We start from the raw sequence: 19,521 nt of genomic DNA, 5'->3' as shown, positions 1-19,521 counted from the left end.
GACATGGCTCCCCAGACAGCCACGATCTCCAGAAAGCAAGGGAATGCAGTCTCAGACTCCAGGCTGGATAGCTCACAGACTCTCGGCAAGCTCCTTGCCCCGGCAATGACAGATGCTGGTGTATACAAAGAGCCCAGAAAAACACTGCCATGGCTGTAGAGCTCCCAGAGAAAGTTGACTCTGAATGGTTCCACTTTTGAGGGGACTGAGCCACGCCCACAGGAGCCTCAATACTCAGGGCAGCCCCAGTACCAGGACATGGCAGTCCTGGCAGCCACATTGTCCTCCGAGCCCAGTGGAATCCTCAGGTAGGGCTCTCACGACAGCCCCCAGCCCTGTCCAGCCACCCCCACAGCCCAGCTTTTGACAGCTGACAGCTCTGCTGCAACCCCTGGGGAAGGAGCTCCCCAAACCCTCACCCTTGGTGGAGAGCTGCAGGAGTGTGGGGAATAAGCAGCTCGGCTCCAAGCTGATGGCCATGGTGCAGCAGCCCTCCATTGTGCTTTGCTGCTTGCCCTCAGCTCAGGAAAAGGGACACTCTTTGCAGCTCCTCACCCAAAACTCCTCTCTGACATTCTCCTATCTGTCAGTAAGTGTCCCCCACCACATCCCTGCTGCCTCCTGACCCCGCTCTCAGCTGCGGAGCAGCTCCAAAGGGCTGAAGTGGGGAGTCCCTGAGAAGTGTCCAGCAGCACGTAGGCCTCACTGAGAAGTACCAGTACTGCTGTGGTGCCCAGGACACCTCCCTGTGATGCAGTGCACCCCTCTGTGACACCAGCCCATGTCATTTGAAGGTCCATTATGACACCAGCAGGGAGATGGCACAGCTGGGGTGAGAGGTGAGAGATTTTCCCTCTTGTCCTGAGAAACAGTCACCCCCCCTTTCTCCCCAGTCCTTTTCCAAAAATTGCATCTGCCCCCTGCACCAACAAGTCTCTGCTACAGGGACCCCATCTGGGCGGGTGGGGTTTTGGGTTTGGCTGCTGTTGGGCTGTTTTCAAGAGATGGGATTGAAGGCCTGTGGGACAAAACAGCCCCTCCCATGTTACCAAACACTCCCTGCTTTATGTCACTCTCATGGTAGGAGCAGCACATGCTTCACTGCACTGGTTTTGGCTGGCATGCAGTTAGTTTTCTTCATAGCAGGCCACAGGGTGCTGTGTTTTGGTTTTATGACCAAACCAGTCCTGATAAACCACTCATGTTTCAGCTATTGCTGAACAGTGCTTGCACAGTGTCAAGGGCTTCTCTGTTCCTCACTCTTTCCCACCAGCAAGTAGGCTGGGGGTGAGCAAGAAGCTGTGAGGGGACATAGCCAGGACAGCTAACCCTAGCGGACCAAAGGGATGTTTCATACCTTATGATGTCATGCTTAGCAATAAAAGGTGGGGCAAGAAGGATTAAGGCAGTGGGACAGGTATGTTCCAGGCTGTGGCATTTGTCTTCACAGCTAATTCCCTCAGATACTGGATATGTCCCTCAGCAGAGGTCCACTTGACCTGGTCAATTACATGGTCTTCTTTGAAGGGATACCTTTCCTTCAGGCTCAACCGGACCCAGTTATAGGGGTAACTGATATAGCTGGGGGTTGGGTCTCTGGTTTAGCCACAGTGTCTGTTTGTATGTCTTCAGATCCAGAGACCCTCTCTTCTCCTTGAGGGTGCTGAATAGTCATGAATAGTACTCAGTAGGCACAGGCCAGGCCCCAGAACAGTGTGACAACTTTTGTCTCTTTGGCATAGCTAGGGCCGGGACATCCTCTTTTCAAACACATGGCAACATCAGGAATACAAAGGAACAAGGCCATATCAGAAGCCATGTTAACCAGCCTGTTCAATGTATGCCTCAGTTACCTGCTCATCTCAGTGTCTCACCCATCTGGGCAAGGAGTCTCTTTCAGGATAGATGAGACCACTCATTACAATGAAACTGCAGTGTTTCCCCAGAGCCTACACCCACATCCACCCTCATGAGACCACAGTTGCACACAGAACTAATGCACACACGTTATACCTTCTCCTTCAGGGTGATACCAGATGACATCTAGTGGAATATCTATGTAATAAGAGGAAGGGTATGATTTAGGTTCAATCACAATTTTTCAGTGAAGCAGCATACCTTGTTAGTGACTCAACCTTCCACCCCTATGTGCTCTAAATATTCTGGAAAGGGAAGTAGAAAGGTATAGCTGGGTAGCTGGGTATCAAGCTATGAAAGAATGGTAGTGGAAAGCAGCTGAGTCTGAGAAGCAAGTTGTAAAATCGTATTTGCAACAAGTTTAATGAATTAGCAACAAGCTTGAATGCTAGCAGTCCTGTTGAGAGTAAGAAGATAAGAGTCCTTGCAGTGGCTGGCAGGCATGGTGATGGCAGGCAGGAATATATCCATAGCCTTTCGGCATCCCTCAAGTCTTTGAGGGCTTCCCAGCCAGCCACATTCTCTGGTTTTACAGTTCCTCTGCACTGATCCAAGGACAGATTTGCCAGCAAGTCAACCACCCAATGCTAAGGCAATTAGGCAATCCTAAGTACCTGCAGATACCCATTAAATTTCATATGGTGCTTTAGAGCACGGTCAAGGATACAACAAAACTGCAGACATGAAATTAGCAACAAATCCTGCACCTAAATATCCTCCCACTGTACAAGTCAAGATGAGGTTTGGAGAAGTGTTTTCTTCAGCTTAAGAGTAAAAACAACCTTATGAAAAAAAAAACAAACCAAAACAAGTTTATTTCAATTCTAAGCAATATTACAGTATTTTTTAATGTCTGTAATATGTAAAAGAAAATATTTGAACACAAAGTCACTGATACTCAGTCACTGCACAATTTAAATTTACAAAGAGATGGTGTGTCATATAATTAACAGTGTCCTGATAATGAATATCAGTTGATGACAGAAAAAAGCCCTAAATAGTTCATTATCATTCATTTTAATACTAAGATTTTAGATAAGCTATCCTTTAATGCCAATAAAATTTACTGCAAAAATAAGATATATTTAAGTTTTTGCAAAAGAACTTGCATATGTACATATGTATTCACATATATGTAAATCAAATAGTTAAATACTGGTTCAAATCATTAGCAGAGACTATCAGCATAATTGGAATTTTCATTATGTAACTTTTCCAGAGTCACATTTATTCATATGGTGCCTTTTTTTTTTTTTTTAATTTAAGTAGTTCTACAAGTAAGATCCTTTAAAGCCATTTTTAGCTTCTCAAGTTCAGGCCAAAGTTATTTCCCTCAGATGCTTTTAGCATATAACTGCCTGTATGTGCAAGTGTTAGAAGTGTTATTTTTGAGGAGATATGTGGGAAAGTTGGATCATCTCACTATTGTGATTATTTGAATAATCAACTCTAGTTACATTATATAGGTATTTGCCTCTGCCTATTCCTATTATAGAAATGGAACAAAATACTCCAAAAACCTGTGTGAAGGTATGAAGAATATAAAATAAGATTTAATGAAATAAAAATCCACAGAAAATAGATCACATTGTGATATTTGTCCCTCCCTTTCCATAAGCACAGGCCATGGTGAGTTCCTTATGCTGGCTCTTATGCTGTCCTGCTCATACACCAGGTTCTGCTGTAGGTGTGCATACCACACACATTTCCTCCCTAGCAGAATCATTACTGTTGGAAAATGTACGTACATCCTTCTACACTAGGCCTGTATACCAGTAGGGTGAGCTGCAATAAAATAAATGAGTGTACTATATTATTGTAGGCTCAAACTTCAATTTAAGTTCAAATACTACACAGTTCATGCTTTGCCTAGGAGGCATTGTAAGAGAAAAAGAAAGATGAGTCAAAACAGAGAGAGAAGATCGAAAGAATCATCGCGCACTGCACACAGCTGGGCTGTCAGATAGAGCAGGGAGAAGACCAACCTTTCCCTCCTGACACAATTAGTATGTACCTTGTAGACACTGGCAAATCCCCAGAGATCACAACTCACAACTACCCCCAAAAAGGACAGAAAGACTTCTAGAAAGATTCTCCCCCCACCCTGTGACTGATTTACAACAACTAGTTGAGCTAGTTCTTACTCCCAAAGCCCCAGTATCAGTAAAAACTAGTCTACTACTGGCATGAACAGAGCAACTTCAGTGCTATCGCACTGCACAGCTGCTTTGAAACACTTGGCTAGAGAAGAATAAGTGAAATGTAGATAACTTGAGTCTCAATTTAAAATGAGGCCATAACCTTTGCAACAGGTATGAGAAAAATGACAGAGGACCTCATACAAGTTTAAAGAAAGTTCTGCTCTAACATCACTCAGATGGTGTGCAACACCAAGTTGACCAGTTAGAAGCACAAAAAAGCCTCACACTAATGGGTCACAGCAGAAAATAAAGGCTCTCCCATGGCAATCTAAAGTACTTCATAATGCTACCTGTAAGAGGATGAAACTTGGTTTTAGTGCAAGGGTACTTTTTGCCTTTCATCTCATTTCAGCATGGACTTTAGATTTCATAAAAATAACTTTGATAAAAGGATGGAAAATATTAGTCACAAAACTTGGACAATACATGCAAGATTTCAATGAAGTAAAACACAGCTTCATTTCATTACAGCTGATCAGTAGAGATGTCAAGATAATTTTGGAGCAAACAGCCTCTATCAGTGGTACATCAGAGTCCAACTGAACTTTTTTCTGATAGAAAACACAGCCACTGTTTGCCTATGGTATATATAAGAAAGGAGTTAGGCACTAATATGATCAGCATAGACACAGCCAAAGGGCAGTAAGATCTTCTACACTAAAAGAAAATAATGAAGAAAAAAAATAGGTCAAGGAATTTGGAAAATTATCCCTACAACTGTAACTACTAAACAAAACTCTTTAACCAAGAGAAACAATCCAAGAAGAGTTTCTCTAAGTATGAAGTTTTGTACTTCAAAATATTAAGAGAAAAGTATAGCATAGGCAGGGAAACACCTCTTTTTCTCTTGGCATGTAAGTTATCTCAGCATAGCAAAGGCATTCATTTTAGAATGTTTCTGATGTATAAACAACTTTATCCCTATTTATATATGAATATTTTGTGTAATCCTCTTAGTACAAACTAAGCTGAGTGACATCACAGAAGACAATTAGAACTTTTATATGGCGGTTTCTCTCTGAAGGCTCTGCTGAAACCTACTCTGGGTACTAAAAACTGTGACATTAGGTAGTTCACAGATTCACTGGCACAGCATAAAGGTGCTGAAAAAATAAAAAGGTATGTTGTAGTTTGAAAAATAGAGAGATCTTGTTCTTTGATCCACCAAAGCAGTTTTCCTGATATTTTTCCAATATAAGATATAGTAGCAGTTAGTCATTTCCAGATCAGTACTGCTTATATCTTTTACAGACGTGAATAACTTCAGGACTTAGATTCATTTATTATCAGACAGGAAATTCCTTCTCTGAAAGTGTTGTAACCATGTGACTTTCTTTTTGATTACAAGACCTGCAGGAAGCACATATCCTACACGTTAAGGAACTTGTAGCCTTGTTGCAATAAAGTCTTATAATGAGCAAACAAAAAGGATACTACATGTTATTTATATGTATCAGGTGAAAATAGCTCCCATGTTCCAAATCTAGTTAGCTGAACACTGCAAAGCTGTATTAAGTAGTTAAGATGTAGATGGGCTACCATTTCCCATAGAAGATAGGACACTAATATAGGTAAAGTCACAGGCTGCACTTGTGAAGATTAGCCAAGTCAAAACTGACACAAATTGCTCAAGGGCATGTTGTTATTTTGTGATATTCCTGTCTTATTTTAGGACTAAGACTATTGCCAGCAGAAACAAGCAACATTAGACTAATGAAGCATAAACTATGCTTCAGTGGAAAGAAGACATTCCAAAGAAGCACTGAAAAAGATAAAATCAGCATGATCTGTTCCTTGGTCTATTAGGAAATATTTCTAACATAAAAAGAAGAGAGAACCACAAAACCCTGGATGTGTGTTTGGCAAATGTGTGTACTGAAAAATCCCTGGAGAACAATATTTGCTTAAAGTCTCTAACTCAAAATGGTTCCTCAGAACAATAACATTTCCTTATACAAATGTGACTTCATGCAGCAACCACCTGAAGAAAAAAGTTACTGATTGACACTTTAAATTTAGATGGAAGTAGCTGATTTAGATTACTTAATATTGCTTCATCTAATATGCCTTGAGCATTTCTGTATAGTAGGCAACCTACATAAGCTTCTTCAGGTTTCAAAAAAGCCACAAAGTCTGTATTTTATTTATATTTCAGTGAATAGAAGACTGATGATTGCAACATGAAAACACCCAAAATAGAGGACATTGGGTAAAATAGTCTAAAATCAGGTGATAAGTGATAACCGTATGCCAGAATTTAAATGCATTACTTTATCTTAAAAAGGGAATGTAGTGTAGTTTTAAAAGATTGCTTTTAGGCAGCTGGTGAGATGAGTAAATACTTGTGAAATAAATAGGCAAGTGTAGAGGAAGTCATACAGTTGACAGAACTCAAGCAGAGAGTGTAGTTCAGAGAATTCCACAAAAGTAGGAAACAGGCAATGGCCACTGGCAGTCCTACAGGGCTGCAGGGAGGGTGAGCAGCAGGAGTTGCAGTATAGCAGTTGGGCAGAGTTATGAAGCTTCAATATCCTGTAGGAAATCTTCCAGGTAAGACGCTGGTATAACGCAAATTTGGATATAGATGTCAGGGAAACAAGGAAAATAAGACTAAAGGTAAATACAATCATTTCACAGGTTCAGAATGCTGGGAGACACAGCCTTGTTCTGTGTTTTACTGTGTGTTTCAGTTTGAAGGAAAAAATTGGTTGTAGGAATAGTATGTACCAGCCAAATCCAAACTTGAAAGAAATTGTGAGTTTAAATAAATAATGTATAAGACTGTTGTTTTGATTTCAGGCAGGTCCATACAAACTTACTCACTGTCCTATGTAAACTTTGCAAGGAATTTAGAATCTCTTGAAAGCCAAAGGGGAAAAAATAAACATACTCCAGGTCACAGGATTATTTTGTTTGTTTGTTTTTTTAGACAAACTTATTCTTGACTGTCTCATTCCTAATAAAAAATTGTACCCTTTCTTATAGATATCTTCTCTATACAAAAGCAAGTTTAATACAAATTTTTACTGATTGAGATGTTTGCTGGACAAATGTCAATGTTAATCTCAGACACTTAAGTTACTCAGCATTGTCCAGTTTACATTTCCCTGATCTGGGTCACCCTGAACTTTCAGGGAAAAGATTCCTGGTTTCCTTCTGCTTTGGGTCAGGCTGAAACTTATAATCTCTTTTCACAATTGGAGATTCAAAGAGGGAGAATTATTAACACTTCTATTTTTCCCTAAGATATATCCACTGGACTGCTTGATTTTTTTAATTTTTATTTTTTTTTAAGTTCTTGCATGTTACAAAAAATATATGTTGGTCTAATGCTTCAGCCATGACTCAAAGATTAGATGCATAAAATAAGAATATTGTTAGGACTAGTTGCACTGTTATATGGAGACTGAATTATAAGTGGAATTAGAGATAGCCAAAACTAAGCACAAGTTTAAAACTCACATATTTTCCATGTTTAGGAGAATGAGTTCAAATACTTGTTGGCTTTGCAAGATATTCAGAGCAGAAGAAAATGGGATCAGTTCTAAGTAAGTAACAGTAAGATTCTTATGTTCTGCAGTACATGCAGCTGTCTGAGTAGGGGACACAAAAATCTCAAAATTCACAGTGGAAGTTTTCTTTGCAAGTTTAAGATCATGCAAAAGAGTGCAAAATCTTCACAACTGCCCCAGCTGACCACCTTTATATAGCCAATTCCTTTACAGTACGTGAAGTGTAAACTGGCACTTCTCTAGAGGAAGGAGGGTATATCCCAGTGGTAACTACTTTTATATTAAATAGGCATAGGCCTAAACTAATCCCTGGGGTAAGTCCAGATTTGGGCCTGTGAAAAATTTGTAAGCCCAATATTTTGGGTCAATCCTTTAACAGAATTCAGACTGCTGGCAAAGGTTGAATACACATGTGGTGGATAAGAGACATGGCCAAGTCCTGCAAGTCCTCAGCTGCCACCAACCTCAATGGAGGTCAACCATAGCTAGAACTTTGGTCAGCATGTGACATTGAGGTGGTGAAATGCTTCCACCCAACATGCCTGCCAACTGGTATCAGATCATATATGGTATTGATTTATTGATTAGAGAAAAACATGTCCTCCACAGCAATACTGAGGTGTGTCTGATGACTCCTGAAACTGCCATTTGGGTGAGGTTACGTGGCAGAAATCCAGACAACATTTCCAAAAGTGCCTCCTGGACTAGGACTTCCCTCACACACAGCAGTGGCCAAGGGGAGCCCCTCACACTGAAGATGGTGCAATAAGTGAACAATAGCTCCCACAAGACACTACAACGGTATTTTCCAATTTAAACTTTGGAGTCCCAGCTATAAAGCCCTCGTTATTTTTGGAGAATATTCAAATTTTTTTTCAGTGTAGTATATGTTCTTCAGCAAATTAATCATGTTGCAAATCAGTGCAGCAAGAAGTGTCCTACCAGCACAGCAGCTATGAAAGTGGCATCAATACAGATCCTAAAAACTCATATTCATATTTCCCTTAGTGCCTTTCGTATTTTCCTGATTTTAAAAGGAAAGTTAAAAGGTAAAAAGGTTTTCCTCTGTGTCAGCTGCCCCATCAGGCAGCGTTCTTTCTGCTTCACAGATTATGCTAAAGACAAATAATCAGAAATGGAAATAAAATGACCCTACTGATGATGCTTAGTGAGACAGACTATATACAACTATACGTTCTATATACAACTGCTATTGCTGACAGAGGTGAAAAATTATCTGCATCAGTAACAATGAATACGACTCAGAAGCAGCTCTTAAGGAAAAAAACATTCAAAGGACTAGAGATTTTCACTCCCCATATCCACATACTTCATGAGTTTACACAGAGAGGAGGCCAGTAGCTCATGAGAAGGAAAAAAAAAATATCTTTTACTGGCAAGAGTTACTAGAGAGTTATCAACACCACAATTTGATAGTGGTAAAATTTCTTTTACTATATATTTCTCTGATCAGGTCAGACTGATCAGGAAAGCTTGATGAAAGAATCAGCGAGTCACAGCATGTACTCTTTCAGAGAAAGAGAGAATTATATCAAGTTAAAAATAAATGGATGATCACCAATTAAAAAAGCTACAAAGCTACTAATGGCTGTTGTGTAGCAGAAATTTATGAAGCATCATGCAGCACTCATACCAAAGCCAATTTTACTTTTAATTTAAATTAAAAAAGCATTCTATGATACTGAGTAGCTGTTGTCAAAATTGTAGCTCATATGAAAACAAAATACTCAATGAGGAAGGATCCCCTCCCAGGTTTGGCTCATGCATAATACAAAGCACCCACTGGAATACATCCTTTGTGTTTTCTTCTAGTAATATAAGCATAAGCATGTTTTCAAAGTTACCTGTGATGTGCTGTAACTGCAATGCTTAAAAATCAGTTGGTGTAAATGGAGCTACATGCACTTAACTGGAGCTATTGACCCTCAAACGTTTGTTTTTCCTTAAATTGTTTAGTCTCTCACCTCACCACTTCCATACTCTTTCCCAGAATCAGGCAGGAGACTCCTACAAGCTTAAGAAATTATTGCTTAAGAATAGCAAACATGAAAGAAAGATCTGATTTTAGTCACCTCCAACAACTGTCTAGATTAGTAATAATGTGTCATACTGCATTGTAAACAACTGGAGAGACATCAAAGTCCCTTACAGTTAAGATTGTATTAACCTTTCATTATTTACCTTATGTTCAGAGCTTATATTCAGCTCTCAGTTGATAAGTCAACATAGATGTTAAAGGCCTTCAAATATTATAAGATCTTGAGCATTTAATACTTTGTTACTAAATACAAACATCAACATTTCATAACCTATATAATGATTCCTGTCCCAAAGAGTTGCTATCTAGAAAGCTAGTACTTCCCTTCTGCTTCTTCTAAGCACAACTTAAATAAGTGAACGCCTTTTCTAGAGGAATTACATGGGAGCATCTTGCAATGGAACTGTATTTGTTAGAGCAAGAAAAATATTTGCTTCAGTATAGTAAGCACAAGATCTAGGATACACAGAAAAACCTTTTAAAATATAAGTTTCATACAGATTTTATTTAGATTAGGGGACAGATTTTCAATAATGTAATTTCATTTAATTTTTTATGCTTTGAACTACAGCTAATCCTACAATAATCTCCTCCTTTTTTCTAAAGATTGTCTTTGGAGGAAGTGCTACAATGGTCCCAGTCTTTTGAAAAGCTGGTAACGAGTAAATGTAAGTAATTGTATGTTTGTATCCCAGACAGATTACTGAAAAAAGTTCCCATGAAGCAAAATCAATGTCATGCAGTATAATGTATGCTGTCTTACAAGCAACCAATGAAAACCAACTTTGCGTTACATGCTTAGCATGCATCACGCTGAAAATAAATGTAGCATGCTGTAAATGCTTTCTCAAACTTGCCATTTCTGCAAGCACATGTCATTCTTAAGGACTCGTGATAAGGGTAGGTTTATCTGCCATATCCCCACTTAGAGCACTGTATAGCAATATATACTACAAGAAAGTGAAAAAAGTTGACTTGGGAAATCCTGTGTATGGCAAAGACACCATACCTAATGGTACATCTATATAGTGTAGTGCCATGAAAAGTAACACAGACCCTCATTGCAGGTATGGAAGAACTGTAGCTGCACTAGCAAATCCGAACTTTCCCACTCCAGCACGCCCTGCCTCATTCACAGCTCAGAGCTCTCCCACATTTCTCATACGGCTGGCAGTCTGGAACATCATTGCTGAAATACTTTTTTAAAAATATTGATGAGAAAGTAATGTACAGAGTTACATCACAGCACAAACCTCTAACAGTTATTCCTAAGGACTGTCATTTTTCAACTGCAGACAAACTGCAAAAACCAAGAAAATTATCAGGCAGAATTTGTAACAACTATAAAGAAAAAGATTTGTCACTGAAATCTTTATCAGCAAACCACCCAGTATGTTACAGGTTGCAGGGAAAGCACAGGGAGAAAGTGCACAACAGAAAAAATTAAAAAGAGACAAAATTATAGCACAAGCCGTAGGCATGCATGCTATCACCATTACTGCTTAATGACATCAGAAAATGCAAAGGTGTACTCACGTGAAAAGCCAGAAACTCTAAAGCCAATGGATCTGCAGCTCTTTATGAGAGGTAGGCAAAGTATTTGCCTATCTTAGGTTTTACTCTGAAAGTACATCTTACAACTAACTGCAAGCACCATTCCTGCTCAAGTGCTAGCACTGAGTGAAACCTCATAAATGTTCTCCTGGCTAGAGGCATTTTAGCAACTCTGTCACCTAATTCTGTACAAAGTATGACATGACCTGACAAAAGACAGCCTCAGGAATTTAATCTTTGCCAAGATCCCACCAATTACTGCTGTCAAACTCCATTGACAGGTGTTTCAAAGACATCCTCAGGTGCAGAACCACTTATTTGCTGAAGAGAGTACTCTTAACTGCTTTACTTCTCTTGATTACAGCAGCAAGAAAAAAGTTACTTCCTTTTTTTGCTAATTGCTTTTTTGCCAAATTCTTACACCAAGAAAAGGTGGTCTTATTTTTTCCAGTTGGACTATGATTATTTGAAAATATTTAGATATCTTCTGTACAAAACTAGAAATGGAATTTAAAAATACTTGTCAGTCTTTGGATATGTTTGATAGTGTTCACAGAGACCAGGAAGAACAAAGTTTTCAGAGCTCTGTCCTTGCATAGTGAAATGCCACTGAGGTCAAAGGAAGCCCTGCATGTGCAGGAAAATGCAATGTTGACGTGTAGGGCTGCAGGGTGAGTTAGCGTGTTTAATTCTGCACTTTGACATAATCTAGTAAGAATATTTATAGGTGTACAATCAAGAATTATATTGCCTTGTAAACATCCCTATTGCTTTCAAAGGACTCTAAATGTAATGCATAAATACACGGTACATAAATTGGGCTTCTGAAATATTACAGGTGGGCCTATGATCTACAAGGCCTACTTGAAGACAGAGCACAGCTATGAAAACAGAATTCTGGCTTGCTTGTGAAGCTTATAAGATCACATCACAGAAGAAAAGGATTTCTGTGGCCAGGAAACTTTTTACAAGTTACATTCAACCCCAGGCTCCCAACGAGGTGACATACAATAACATGAGCTCTTTATTTCCTCTAATAGAAATGCCTGATGTGTAATGTAGCTTACAAAAAGCAACAACAAATGCCTAGCACCTCTTGTATTAAAGTGAGTGAAAACTGTTGCTATTCATCCTCCCCAAACTCTTTTGCACCCAGAATTTTAATACTTGCCTTCACATCTTGTTTATAGGCAGATCTTTGAACTACATCCACCAAGGATATAAGCAAAAGGCACAACTAGATTAAGAACCAAGTTTTTTGATCTGTTCTGATCTTTTTAGTGTCTGATCCAGGGGCCATTGGTATCACTTCAATAGATTTTTGGATTATGCCACTGCTACATGTATGTATTACTCTGGTCTCTGCAACAGCAAATATAAATGAACGACACAAAAACTCTACCCAGTGCTGTCCCCTTTCTATAATGGGCTAAAATAAATTTTCCAAGACAGATTAATTATTTCCTGCTTCCAGCAGCACAAGATTTAGGGAAAACAGAACAGATTTGTATGTAAAGTGTTTCAGAATTTTTTTCTAACAAGTGGCTATACAAAAAAAAAAAGTCATTCCGGCTCAGCCAGTTGTGCTTTATGACCTTTAACTATTCCTGCTTATTACTCTCCTTGCAAAAATAAGCTAATACTGGCTTTTACTGCCACTGCCTCTGGCAGACTGACATAACTGAAAAATCAGGCTAGATTATTTTCTGGTTTACGGATAACAATAAAACTATTATACTCTCAAAATGCAGCCTCCCAGTTGACACTGAAAGGCAAGCCAAAACCAACTCAGCTGGATTCCCAAGTGTTAGCCAAGAGCATTTGCTGCTTTAAATGACTAAACCACTCCCCCTAATCTAAAACTTCAGGAAATCTGAAACTTCCCTCTGTTGGTTTTAAACACAATTGGCAAGACAATGCATTTTTCTGTCTTTTTCTGATTAATTTTATTTTTAGCATGTGCAGCTATAGGAAACGCAGCAAGACATTTGCATTTCCAAAAGAGAAATGTCAGTATTGCCAACCACAAATTCATTAATCAAAAGTAAGGGCATAAATCAGGAAAGTTAAAAATAAGCTGTGTAATTTTTTTTCTTTTTCTAAAATAGTATTTATTTGAATCTTGCTCTTGGCGCTCTGGTTTCTAGGTCTTCAGCACACACTGATTTCACATTTTCTTGATATTCACTATTAACACAAGAACTAGGTACCACCCTAAAAAGGTAGATGCTCAAGAGGATTTTAAATATGGTTTATATTCAAATTTCAGCAGCATTTTAAAAGGTGCAACTCCAATGACTCCTCTGGAAGAGCAAGATCCTAATCCATGAAAGACATCAGCACTAACTTCACATTTTAGAGCTCTCCTCTCAACACTAACAAAATCAAGGTGAAAAAAAGCAATGATGTAATTCATCATGAGCTAACAGATTATCAAAAGTTCCCATTTCATGTGGCATATTTTCCTATCACTAGACCTTTCTAATCTTACACACCCACAGAGCTTCAACTTATCTGCTACAAAACCTGGATTGCAGCAGAAGAGCTCTAGGAATCAAAACTTTTCCTAAACAGGATTGATATATGGGCTCAGTTTTATCTTATCTCAGAAGTCATAATAATTTTAGCAATTGTTTTTCACAAGTACTGTGCATCTCCAGCCACTTGGACTCGTTAGAAATCAAAAGTCAGTCTTCCTCTTCAGGGATCTAATCCTAGCTCTAGGAACAATTCTTAGCAAAAGTAGCAGGGGTGGACGTCAGCACCTTTCATCTACTCCTTCCACTGCAGCCACTCCATGCAAACCATGTCCACAGAACTTCTTCCTCTGCCTAAATCATACACATGGTCTTATTCTTTCTAAAAATAGCAAGCAAATCAAACATATATCACTTAACCTCTGTAATGCTGGAAGCCTTGGGCCCATGTTCTGCATATGGGCCCAGCAATAGTGACTTTACCACTGCTTTTGACCTCCAAGGATCACAATATTCAGTATTAAACTGGCTTTTCCATTAAGGATGTGGGGTAGACTGGGAAATGCAGACAGCTCCCAGTCTTCGAGGCTTCTTGTCCCCAAGGGAGCAAGATCCCCATCCAGCCACTAACATACCTCTTACTAAATCAAACACCAAAAGAGGAGCAAATTGGTCAACTAATATGATGGGGGTTTCTGGCATTATAAGGAGAAATCCACTCTGCTAGAATTGATGTTTTTGTTTAGGTGCTGATTTTAGATTAGAGGGTATATTAAAAAATATAAATTAAAGGCATTCAGTACAGGTCCCCTAAATTAATCTTCCTTACCCACCCTTTGCATATATTCAGTAATACTTTACTAATGTTGTTTTCTCTTTCAGCTTAACATTGACAGTCCTGCAAGGAAAGCAATTATAAAGAATATTCAAGAGCCAACACAGTCCTGTTTTGATGAAGCACAGAAAATAATTTACATGCACATGGAAAGAGATTTTTATCCATGATTTTCTGAATCAAAGTTCTATCAAAAACTCAAACACAGCCTTCAAACTAATGGCAATAATTCAATGGTAAATTAAAGAGAAAGGTTGAAAATTTAGAAAGGTTTCTTCTGTCATGCAAGTGTTTAAAGTAGACAGGAGAAATCAGGCAGTAGACAAATATTAGTAATAATCTGCTCAACTGTTCTGTTGATGTTAGAATTGATGAGGTACTATATTCCCCCTCCCCTTTCTTTTCCCAAGGAAGAGTTCTGGTTTTGTTTTCCTGTCCCCTCAATAAAACCCTAAAAACTAGCAGAAACTATGTATAAAAAAGTTTCAGCCAAAAATGATAGCCTAAGGTTCTAGTCTTTTATTGATATTTGACAACTCTAACAACATATTTTCAGTATTCTTGTTTTGAGAGATCTGAAATAAAAAACCAGTTTTGCTGCTAGGAAATAAATGTTTATTTGGCTACACATAATACAGAAGAAAATATATCTGTATTGTTGCATTTACTCTTTTGTTGTTGTTTCATTCTTATATTCTTTCAAAGTAAAAGAAGATAAATTGTAAGGTACAGCTATTTGCTTAATCTTAAGCTATTAAGAGCAGTATTCATATTGTATAGAGTTGATTTTATGCTGAATTACGATGTACAATATGTGCTATAAAGGTACTTGGTCTACAGTATACTATAATACTACCAGTGTTTCCTGAACTTCTCTCCAGTGATAAAACTCATCAGAATTTTTTCTATTTTTCTGGGTATAGACACATAAATATATTGCTTTCCCTTCAGATGCCCTAATCATTAGATACAAGCAGACCTGACATTTGAACATCGTACTGTAACACAAACAGGTCTCTTCCTGTCATGCATAAACTGTAAAAGACAACTTTCTGATTAATTGATTAAGTATCAAAGCACTCTGATTTACATTCAAAAACCAGTCTGACTTCTCAAGTCTCATTAAAACCGGAATCTCTTAATTCTTTTAATGGACTTCAGCATTGACACTAAAAGCCATAGGAAATCAGGGACCTTTCTAGCATCCTCTCAAGCTGTACTATTCTAAGAAATACAAAGAACAAGTCATTCTGACAGCAGCCCCATAAACCCCAATGGTAATACACTGATCCTATGGGATGATTTCACAGGAGAAATGAAGTATTCAGTTGGATACATTTATTTGACTGAGGTTACTTCAATCATGTTGCCAGTTCATGCTTTTTAAGGTTACTTTAAGCTGTAACTTGGATGCCCAGTTTTAAAAGGCAATTTTTGTGACAATGTAATAAATTATTGTCTAACCTCTGTTGGGAAAGCCTAGTCTTTCTAAAGGAGCCTCACAGCAGTTCATTGTGCTGCTTGCCTAACCACAGTAAGTTTTTGTTCTCACTGAGAACCTCCCTTATTTTTTTTAATGTGAATGTATAAGCCTTTTCCTTACAAGGCAAGCATGAAAACACAGGTCAGTGCAGACAGTGAACAAACAACTGGGTTTCACATCTGTGGCATCTATCTTGTAGTAAGGAGAAACTATAGTTGTTCTTTTAAGATCTTCCTCTTGCCAATGTAATAAGATATTATAGGTGAATATATTTTCAGGCAAAGTCTCAATCCCTTCTAAAAAAAAAAAATCATTGCTTAGGGCCTCTGAGCTGTGGTATTATTGTGGTGTGCAATATAGGTTACATTTGGGAAGAGGGACAGTAATTTATTGATGACAGATAAGTGTGTTTATCAACAGCTACCAAATGCATAATATGATGTCTGGCTTTGTACAAAGTTATATTGGTAAATTGTAACTGTGTATGTGTGCTCTAATGCCAACACGTGAATTACAGTAAAAGTGATGTTGTAACTTATCATCAATTACCTAAGGTTCCACAGATTTTTATTCATCATTTTCATGAAATTCTCAAACTAGAATTTATGCACGTCTAAGGCAGAATACAAAGCAAGTCTGAGCATAATCTACACTAGTACAGAAAGCTTTAAGATTACTTCAGTGTTGTAAGAAAAGAGATTGTTAGTATAGGAGATAATCCTTTCCTTTTGCACTGACCCCATATAAAAGGATTATCATATGAATGTGCGAATATTCAGCTTGTAAAACCACTCTCAGCAAGCAGGGACTCCATAGGAAATCCAGCTAGGGATAGTATAGCTTTCACTGCTGTTAACTTCGGATGTAGGTACAGCGCATTGGACTTTGGCTTGATGGATCCTGCAGATGCCACAGCCTCACAGCAAAGAAAAACTGTAGGAACTACTAAAAAGCAATTCCTGCAGGGAAGCAGATCTGTGACAAAAGCCAGCCTAAGCAGAGGAAAAAAACAAATAAGCAAGGGACTACACTATGAAAAGCCTTCCCATTTCTGTTAGGATTAGAAATTCAGAAGACCTAAATATTGCTCTCTGAGTGAAAGAGGCTTGTGATGACCAAGGATAACAGCTCTCTCTATCCAAATGGGCTTAGCATGCAGTCTTCTGAAGGGGTTACACAAAGAGGCTGGTCAGGTAGTATGTTGACAGACAGAACCTTTTCTCCCTGCAGAAAGGAGATTATCCAGAGGGAGAGTGTCGTGGTTTTAGCCCAGCCGGTAACAAAGAACCACGCGGCCGCTCGCTCACTCCTCCCGCCCCCCTCCGGTGGGATGGAGGGAAGACGGAGGAGAGAAAAGAAAAAAAAAAAAACTGGAACCTCGAGGGTTGAGATAAAGGCAGTTTACTGGGACAACACAAAGGAATTACAACAACAACAACGGTACTAATGAACGAGTATACAAAAAGAGTGATGCACAGTGCAACTGCTCACCACCCGGGACCCGACGCTCCGCCACTTCCCCCACCGAAAGAAGGATCCACCCCCCGGCCCGCTCCCTATATATATACTGAGCATGATGTCACATGGTATGGAATAGCTCCTTGGCTGGTTCAGGTCAGCTGCCCCGGCTATGCCCCCCACCTCCCAGGTTCCTGTAAAAATTAACTCTATCCCAGCTGAACCCAGGACAGAGAGAAAAAAAAAAAATCATCCACAGAGAATACTCAGAGAACTCAGAGGGACTCACAAACACATTTTTATGGCATGAAACATTTAGCGTTTATTTTGCTAACAGGTCATGAGTTAAGCAATCCTTATTGCTGGCAGGATTATTAACTTTATATTTCCTTCTAGAACTAACTAAAAGGTTGGGGGTTTTGGTGGCTCTGTTTTGTTTTGGTTTTTAAGTTGGAAGAAGAGAGGGTGCTTTTCCCAAAACAGATTTATTGTTAACTGGTAGAGATCTTTCTCTTGCTTTTTCTTTTGTGTTACCAGATGCATGACAATAACAGTATATTTAATCAGATAACATGATTCATAAAACAGTAACTAATGGTAGCAGCAATAACAAATCACTGCTTTTAACATTTTCATTAACAGCACTTGAACGAGCTCAGGTATACTTTCCACTGGTAGACAACACTAAAAGGCATTTACTCACATTAATCATTCAAAGCTACTGTTAAGAAAGATAAAAAACTTTAAAATAGCTAAATCAGCAGAATTCTCTCTCATTCTTCCCTCAATTATCTAACAAGAATAAAAAAAAAATCAAAACAATGGCAATTCTTCAAACACATTAAATTTGGCAAGATAAAAATGTAGATTAATAAAAACACTATAGCAATTAACTGTATCCAACCTTGGAAACTGTTGACCTATTGAGGCTCCCTAAAAAAACGAACCCATACTGGACAGATGGTCTGGGAGTTTTTTGGTTTGATTTTTTTGTTGTTGTTTTAAAAAGAGCTGACAATTAGATAATTTTTACTTTGTAAATATGAGCTTTGTTGGTCTACTCACTTGATAAAAGTGATGAAATTCATACTCTATTGTTATACAGCTGTTTTCATGAGTTTTAAAACCACTCTTGGTGTCTAGGTGATGATAAGTATAAAATAACAAATGTAGACTACATATTCTCTCAAGTTCTCTCAATTATTTTACACTTCCGTATTAACTCTAGATATATCTGCTTTTAAATCCCAAGAAATAAATTATAGGCACTTTCGCTCCAAGCATAGTAATGAAGTAATATCCAAAACTTGGTACTGTAGACAACTGATTTAAACAAATACTATGAGCAGAGATGTTCATCACCAATTACAGCACAGATGAGGATGTTTAGGAGCCTACAACCTCAGAAGAAAGGGAAATGACTGTAGCATTTCCAAGTATTGCTAAATATGTGGTACTGTTGCAATCACAGGTCCCTTCAGAAACTGATGTTTGGTCTATGGTTCACTAAACACAGAGGAAAGAGCGCAATGGAAGAAGTCCTCCAAAAAGAACATTTTGCTGCACATGCCAATTAGCTGGATTATATGGCTACAGACCATAGCCTTTTCTGGGCAAAGTCTGCATCCTAACACAGGCTTGCCTACAGTCTCCTACAACAAAGCTTCACAGAGGTGGTAAACTCTCTCAGTAGAATTACCCATTTAATAATTTGTCAGTAGCACTGAGTAACTCCAGAGCTTTGAGATGCTTTGATTTAAAAAATCTTAAATTTCAAACTCTAAAAAATTTTAGAAAAATAAAAAACTTATAAAAATTCAAATTTAAAATAGCAGTCCCAATTCAGGGTCTGATTAAAATACACAAAGAATTCTAACTTTAAGTGAAAGAAAAAAGAAACAGGTGCAACAATGTAGAAAGCAAAATAAAAAATACAAGAGGAGCAAATTATATATTGGGGAAGCAAATCACGTAGCCAAGCAATCTTTTAGAAATTATACATCATAGGTGCGCAGATTCTAAGAA

At 38.4% G+C, this 19,521-nt stretch overlaps 1 protein-coding gene across 1 annotated transcript in view; it reads left to right on the top strand.

Annotated features, from left to right (window-relative positions):
* Positions 1–258: 258 nt before the first annotated feature.
* RGS13 (regulator of G protein signaling 13) overlaps positions 259–19,521 on the top strand; it is a 37,432-nt gene continuing 18,169 nt past the window's right edge. Inside the window, 6 exon segments of the mRNA XM_075037431.1 lie at positions 259–308; positions 7,598–7,666; positions 10,296–10,357; positions 12,082–12,133; positions 12,135–12,243; positions 14,603–14,791. Coding sequence (XP_074893532.1) covers positions 259–308; positions 7,598–7,666; positions 10,296–10,357; positions 12,082–12,133; positions 12,135–12,243; positions 14,603–14,791 — 531 coding nt within the window.

The sequence above is a fragment of the Buteo buteo genome, chromosome 10 (genome assembly GCF_964188355.1).
Source record: "Buteo buteo chromosome 10, bButBut1.hap1.1, whole genome shotgun sequence".
NCBI classification, from domain to species: domain Eukaryota; kingdom Metazoa; phylum Chordata; class Aves; order Accipitriformes; family Accipitridae; genus Buteo; species Buteo buteo.
The sequence above is the reverse complement of the archived record's forward strand: the minus strand, read 5'-3'. Positions and strand labels throughout refer to the sequence as shown.